Source organism: Aythya ferina, assembly GCF_964211825.1.
Source record: "Aythya ferina genome assembly, chromosome: 1".
NCBI lineage: Eukaryota > Metazoa > Chordata > Aves > Anseriformes > Anatidae > Aythya > Aythya ferina.
Genome location: NC_140296.1, coordinates 126,472,618 through 126,480,125, shown reverse-complemented (window position 1 = coordinate 126,480,125; position 7,508 = coordinate 126,472,618). Strand labels below are relative to the sequence as shown.

Sequence of the window (7,508 nt, the reverse complement as noted above, 5' to 3'; positions counted from 1 at the left end):
ACTGGGCACTGTCAGAGGTGCAATGCTGGGCTGGTTGGATGTTTGGCCAGGTGCAAGGACAGCTTCTTTGACTGCTACCACCCTGCTCCTCCTACAGATCTGCAGACGCAGTTTCAGCTCTCGCTGCATTAACACATTTCATACCAGAAAAATAAATACATATATACGTATACATATTCTTCAATTTTGGTGTTGTTTCATTTATTTGTTTTTATGCACTCGGCAATAAATTGTACTCCCTGTCTTGCACAGATAGCTTAAATTGCTTCCTGGCGCAATTAGCCCATGCCATGTCTGCCTCTGGCTGCGGGGACAAAGACAACTTTGTTCCTAAACTTTTCTTACACCTTTCCTCACACCTTTTCTACCAGTTTTCAGAGTGAACACTTAGGATTGTTAGAGAGCCTTGTTCAGTCACAGGCCACTGCACAGCAGAGGACTTCGACACCAAACCTTCACTGGGAAGCCCGTGGCTATTAAAAAAAACATCACTTTAATCTTTATCAAATTAAAAACGTGACGGGGAGCACAGAGAGCACCCGGAGCCCCCGCTCGGAGCACGGGGGGCTCTGCTTCAGCATGCCCCGACCCGGGGCTTCCCAGCACGGAGGTGCCGGTGCCGCACACGGGCCGCACCCCCGGGCGGCCTCAGCCCCGCGGCGCCGAGCCCGGTACCGAGCCCAGCACCGAGGCCAGCGCCGCGCCCCGGGAGCTCGCCCGCAGCATGGCGCCCGGCGCGGCTTCACCTGCCCGCACCAAACATGGCCGCCCCGGGCCCCGTCAGGCGGAGCGGGCTGCCAGGAGCCAAGATGGCGCCGGCCGCGCTTGCTTTGTCAGGACCGGTTCCAAGATGGCCGCCGGGCGCAGCAAGATGCCTTCCCCGCCGGCCGCCCGCTCCCAACGTCGGCGGGGCGGCGCCTGCCCTCAGCAAAGATGGCGGTCGGAAGTGCCCCTTGCTCCTAGGCTCCCAGCCTTCGCTCCGCGCCGGGCTCGGCTCCGAGATGGCGGCGGCCGAGCTGGAGTACGAGTCCGTGCTCTGCGTCAAGCCCGATGTCAGCGTGTACCGCATCCCGCCGCGCACCTCCAACCGCGGATACAGGTGCTCGGCCTTCAGCGGGGCGGGAGGAAGAAGAGGAGGAGGAGGAGGAGGAGGAGGAGGAGGAGGGGGAGGAGGAGGAGGAGGAGGGGGGGGGGGGGGGGGGGGCGGCCTGGCCGGGGCAGTCAGGACGGTTGCATGCACGATGTGTGTAACCCACCTGCCTCTAGGTGCAGGGGTACCTGGTGCTGTTTCACAACGGTACGGTAAAATAATGGAGTGGCTTTTCGGTATGTTTCAGAAGGTTGATGAATTTTCCTGATGGTTATAAGGCGCTTTCCGTGTTTAAAGGTTCCAAGTGAGTTCTTGGGTTTCAGTCTCCCCTCTTCTGCAGTATTACAAAGGAAAACACAGAGCTGATGTTCTCTGGGTAGTGTCTAATTCCCTTTATGCAGTGGAAAGGTAGGCTGCTCAGAGCTATGCATGTAAACTGGCAGCAACAGAGGAGCCGAGACCTTGCTTGAGAAGAGAGGGGAATATTGTTTGAGAAGAGGAGGGGAATAAGGCGTCTGTGTGCATTGAAGGTTTGGGAGCAGAGACTTCAGCTGGATGCGCAGAAGTGGACAGGTTGAAGTACGGTCAGTGAAGAGTTGCTTCTCTTTTCAGGGCATCTGACTGGAAACTGGACCATCCGGACTGGACAGGGCGACTTCGTGTCACCTCCAAAGGCAAAACTGCATATATAAAGCTAGAAGATAAGGTGTCAGGTAAGGGAAGGTGTGTGGTTTGGCAAGACTGTAACTGTGGTTGCTAGTTATGAATCTGTGCCTCTAAGCCTGCTCAAATCTCTGTGTGGTAGCTCTGGACATGCATTAGAAGAAGCTTGCTCTCCTTAATACCTGCTTCTTTGTTTCTAGGGGAGCTGTTTGCTCAGGCTCCCATAGACCAATATCCTGGCATTGCAGTGGAGACGGTGACAGATTCCAGCCGTTACTTTGTGATTCGGATTCAGGATGGGACTGGTAAGTTGAGGGGTCATGTATATGCCAAGTGCCGGGGTGGAGGAGATGGATGGAGCTGGTGCATGTCTGCGTTCATCAGGCATACCTGGAGCTGCATGTGTGTTTGGCGGATTGAGATAGTGGGGGGAGTGCTGAAAAGTCTGGGTAGGGTGTCTAGAGGGGTAGGAAGGCAAGATTAACCGAGAAGGGTTCTCTGCATTGCACAGAGTACAGGGAGGAGCATTCAGTTTCTGAGAGTGCTACATGGTGAGAAAAGTGCATCTTACAGGCCAGAAGCAATGACTTTCTGTGAGCTGCTTGTGTCCAGCTGTAGATGTGTCAGAGGGAAGTAGCACAGAGTGGTTTAGGAGAAGCAGGAGGATTTTGGAGTGAATGGACACAGGGGTCAATTTGCAAGGCACCTACAATGACTCCTTCCATCTCCTTGCTAGGACGAAGTGCATTTATAGGCATTGGTTTCACGGACCGTGGTGATGCCTTTGACTTCAACGTATCTTTGCAGGATCACTTCAAGTGAGTTGTGCTTTTCTGGACTGCTGCTTTTCCTCTAGCTCCTGGAATGAGTTGGGTGGTGGTGCATGTTCTCTTGGAGCAGGTTTCCTCAGGATGATCATGAAACACTGCAAGCTGAGGGTCCTGCAGGGTCTGATCCGTTAGTCTTAAGTCCTGTGACACTACAGGTGCAGCGTTAGACAGTCTCTTGGGTTTGTGGTATTCTGAGCTTTTTGCTGTACTACACTGGGGGTGGTGAGATAGCTGGCTTGACAAGGCATGACAGTTCTTTGGCAGAGTGGGGAAAGGAATCATGCATTATTCTGAGGCTCTGCTTCCATTTGCCACAGTGTCTTGTGTTTACCTCTCTTCATTTTAGGTGGGTGAAGCAGGAGACAGAGATCTCCAGGGAGTCTCAGGAAGCTGACACGCGTCCCAAATTAGATTTAGGGTTCAAGGAAGGGCAGACCATCAAACTGAACATTGGGGTAAGGAGCGAAGTTGACTCAGCTTCTTTCTCTGGATATGCCAGTGGAGACTGTTCCTCACTTGTCCTCCCTCTTTATACAGAACATGACGACAAAGAAAGGAGGAGTAGCCAAGCCTCGTGTGTCTGGATCAGGGGGCCTAAGCCTGCTTCCACCTCCACCAGGAGGCAAAATTGCAGTCCCTCCCATCCCTCCTCCTTCTTCCACAGCCGTTGCCAACCAAGTCACACCGCCACCCGTGCTGAAATCCAGTAATGCGAGCAGTGCAGGTAAACATTAGCACAGAACAAATAGTCTGTTGGACACCAGTAGGCGCAGAGATAGAACACGGGCCAGCTGCAGGGAACTAGTGTCAAAAGTGCAGTTAAAAGCCCTGTGAAACATGATGTACCCTGAGGGCTTTGCTTCCTTTGACCTGAGGATATCCGTGTTTGTTTAATAATAGCAGCTTGATAGCCTTGCCAGGGAGAATAGCACTGTAGCTGCTCTCCTTGCAAGAAGAGAAACCAAAACCAAATGAATTGGTCAAAATGACCTGGGTGGTTGGGTATCAAGTTTAAATACTTGAATTCTTCTGAACTTGTGTGTGCTTTAGGGGCACGGACAGAGCTGTATAGGGTGTTTAGGAAAATAGTGCTCAGTCATTTGCTTTCCATAGGGAAAGGCAGATAGTTCTGTGGTTTTTGAGAGATGCAGGAAAAGAACTTCTTGAGAGGAGTTGAACAGGGAGGGAGGTAGCTTTAGTACGAAGACCAGAAGGTGCAAAGCATAATGGAGTTGGGCTGTAACAGAGATTGCTGCAGTCTTTTAGGTGTTGTACTGAGTGTATGACTGCAACTTGAATGCTGAGGATACTCCTGTGAATTCAGAGACATTAGCAGTGCTGTATACAGACCTGATAAGAAGCTGTAACCTCCTGAAGAGGACTGGGCTGCAGTGCATGATTTGTACTGACCAGAAGAAGCCTGTTTAATAACTATTATGGTTGCTGTGCTTGGGCTGAATCTGATTCCTAAATCCACTTGGAAGGGGTAATATGTTGCAAATGCGCTAGCTGATACACTAAGATGCAGACCGAATGGTTCTTGACGACAATGTACCCCTGCAGCAGGAGCTGGAGGCTCAGTGTACATTTAGTAAAAGGGGCTGCTGTTACAACAAACTCAATCCTTAAAAATTCTAGCTTCCTTCTCCTGGAGGGAGAGCTGGATGCCACTGCACCTGGTAGTTTATGCAGGTGACAGTTTAAATGCCTGTCTTTTTGTTGTTGTTTGTTTCCCCTTGACAGATTTTTCTTCTTTTTCTGTCTTAGATATCCTGTTAGACTTAGATGCTCCAGTGTCTGCATCCAAGGCACCAGCCACAGCTACTGCAGACCTCTGGGGAGACTTCAGCACTGCATCCAGGTAAACTCTGGTGAAGGGAACTCCGCACAGGAAGGGTGGCTTCCTCATGGGTGCTGGAAGAGCAGTGAGTTAAGAATTCCTATTAGAGTTGCTCCTTCTGATTGTCCTATCTTTCTTTCAGTGCTGTTCCTAATCAGGCTCCTCAGCAGTCCAACTGGGTCCAGTTCTGAATGGTCAAAGCAGTGGAATGGAACAAACTGATGACCAAGAGGCTCTAGAGGCACCAGATGGAATCACAGGGGGCACAAACCCCTCTAGTCTTCAATCAGAAACAAGTCAGGACAATCCTTTTTTTAAGCCAGGTCTTCACTTCAGTCAAAACTTAATATTTTTGACCCCACGTTGAAACTACTGAACCTAAAGAGAACATACTGACTCCTCACAAGGCGGGCAAGGAGAAGGGGGAGCCTCATTTCTTCTACCCACTTGGCTGTTGCATGCTACATCCTAGCTCTTCTTCCCCATCTTTTCATACAGGGAAAGCAAGAATCCTGAGGAAGGTGGGTACAGGAGGAGGCTGGGTAGGTGCCTCTGGGTTCTTTGTCTTTTTTTTTTTTTTTTTTTTCCTGTTGCTTTTTGCAGTTACTTTCAATAGCAGCTCAAGTCACTGCATCTTGGCCTACAGTGCTGAGGGCTGCAGCATTTGGCTGGAGCTTGTAAATGGAATCTGTGAGGAGATAAGTCATATTTCTCCTAAATCTCAACACAAAATCCTGTTAGATTAATTATGTCTGTGGTGAGGAGTGAACCTCCCCATGCATGCACTACTATTCCTTTCTTTGGTGCAATTCTTTATAGTGCTGGATGTTCCTGTGCTCTTAAGGGGAGGAGTCATGCAAGTCCTTGAGCAGATCTGCTGCCCCTATGCTGTAACTGCAGGTGGGCTCCCCATCACGAGACTCTTTGTTTGGCTTGTAGGTTCACTGGAAAAAGTTCTCTCACTCCTCCCTTCTCCCCTGTTCCTTCATGCAAAGGCCTCATTGCCATTGAGCTGTTTAACTGGAAATAGCTTTAAAAAGAAAACAGAACCTGTCTTTATAATTTGGTAGTTACTTGCACTAGATGACATCCAGGTAATCCCACCGTTCAGCGTTTCATGTTCCTGCATCGCTATCCTGAGCCCTGGACTTGTATCTGTCCAGCAGCACTTGTGACTGCACTGTGTTACAAGTATTGTGCATCCATGCCACAGTAAGAGCTATGGTGAGACAGTGGGTTATTCTCCAGTGAAGGGACAGTCACTCTTCCCTTTTCAGCTGTCACATATCATTTGGGCAAGAAATGTATAGTAGGCTCAACCTTGAGAACTGTGATGGCCAAATTATCCCACCTGGGTTCCTTGTGGCTTTTATTCTAGGAATAACTTTCTAGGGATGTGAGCTGGTTCCTGTAACTCGGAAGCTTATTTTTTATGTTTTTAATATGTCCTGAAAATCCTCTACTTCCCATGTGGTTTAGAGAATTAGAGGTAGAAGGCCCTTCCTTTCTCCTGTTCCTTTTGGGAGAGTTTCTGAAGGCCCTTTGATGTGGACACTATTCCAACTTCAGCAGCTGTGGATGTCATCTGGCTTGTAAGTCTGCTGATAACCCTGGGCAAAGCCCATGGGCAGGCTAGAAACTTCACAAGCCCTTCCATGCTAGCTGATAAGCCAAAACACTAGTCAGGAAGATGGTTTCAATGACCATTTTATAGTACCTAGTTACTAGAACCCTAGCATTAAAGTACTTCTCTAGACAACTTCTTCCCATTTTCAACACTCAGCCAACAGCAACACTTTTGAAACTGGGATATTCTCTGCTAGCACACCTGTGCAAGTAAATTTTGCCCTTTGGGACTAAGATTTCCTCATGTGTATTTTAAAGGAGTAGTAAGTTATATGTACCTTGCACTTGCTAAGCTCTGTCGTCTGTTTTGTCTTCTTGCTACAATGAGGGCATTTTGGGGACTAAGTTTCACCTAGACCATCACTCCGGGAAGCAACACTTTTCTTGAAAATCGCTCTAAAGCTGCTGCAGTTCCACTTGTGGAAGTGGGGACCAGACTGCTCTTGGATGTATTTTAAGTAGTCATTTAATCCTGATCCCCTGGCTCTCTTGGTGTTCCCCCTGCTTCCCCCTACCTTCAGAGTTGCTCCTGCAGTCTCATTGTACTTAAGCTCTGTCTCCTCAGACTCTGTGGGTGGCCATAGTCTGCTAGCTAAGCCATGGACTCTGCTGGTTGGCTTTTTTTTTTTTTTTTTTTTCTCTCTCTTATATTGTCAGGTCCTGTCATTTCAACTACACATCAGTTCCCCAAACTGAGGAAGTTTATAGCACCAATTAAAAACTAACTAGGAGCCTCTTCTGTGTTGTCTTAGTTAGTATTCTGAAGATAATATATTATGTATTTGAAAAGCTAAAGAAGCAAAGATTAAAGATACATGTATATAAAGCATAAAATGTACTGGTGAAATGGCAATTAAACAAGTAATGTTGGGGAAAAGAATGTCATGAGTCTTCTAAGTTGTCAAATTGTTGTTGCTTTGGAAGCCCTGCAGATTGAAGATTGTTGTCTCCAGCAAGATGCCACTGGCCTACTTGTTCTTCTGCAAGTGCATTGTGGCCTGCAGGCTGGACAGGAAGAGCTCTAGGAGTGAACGAAGTTCAGTCTCTGTCAGGGCCAAGTAGGTGCCTGGAAGAAGGACGTAACAATGACCTGTGGCTGTTCCAAACGGTGGGGGTCAAAAAACAACGCGGAAAACAGGCTTGACTGGGGCTGGGGGTGAGGAAGGGAGGGAGGGAGGGAGATATGCTTGATGCGAATATGGATAAAACTAGCAAGTGAGAAAACTTTGTTGCCCTGCCGGTTAGCGTTTCAGACATTAGAGGCTTTACACCCTGAAGATACTTGTCCAAATTCATTCTTACAATACTTGCAAATGTGAAGCAGTCCCTGCTGACTGCGGAGATGAACTCAGTGGGCCCTTTGTCAGGGAGCAGTGAGGGCAGGTTGCTCTGAAAGGAGAGCAAGGTGGGAGCTGAGCCACAGCAATGCAGGCAGGGGCAGTGGCCTCACCAACAAAGG

At 48.8% G+C, this 7,508-nt stretch overlaps 1 protein-coding gene across 1 annotated transcript; it reads left to right on the top strand.

Annotated features, from left to right (window-relative positions):
- The first annotated feature begins 742 nt into the window (after window positions 1-742).
- On the top strand, window positions 743-6,929 carry NECAP1 (NECAP endocytosis associated 1). The gene is made up of 8 exons (XM_084531686.1): window positions 743-1,099; window positions 1,703-1,803; window positions 1,954-2,058; window positions 2,490-2,571; window positions 2,930-3,038; window positions 3,121-3,307; window positions 4,351-4,444; window positions 4,566-6,929. The coding sequence occupies exons 1-8, from the start codon at window positions 762-764 to the stop codon at window positions 4,612-4,614; spliced, it is 1,065 nt and encodes a 354-aa protein (XP_084387812.1). The 5' UTR covers window positions 743-761; the 3' UTR covers window positions 4,615-6,929.
- Window positions 6,930-7,508: the final 579 nt, after the last annotated feature.

Coding starts and splice junctions, on each gene's coding strand:
- NECAP1 (XM_084531686.1), top strand. CDS start 762: ATGGCCGCCCCGGGCCCCGTCAGGCGGAGCGGGCTGCCAGGAGCCAAG. Junction 3,308..4,350: donor CAGTAATGCGAGCAGTGCAG/GTAAACATTAGC, acceptor TTTCTGTCTTAG/ATATCCTGTTAGACTTAGAT. Junction 4,445..4,565: donor GACTTCAGCACTGCATCCAG/GTAAACTCTGGT, acceptor TCTTTCTTTCAG/TGCTGTTCCTAATCAGGCTC.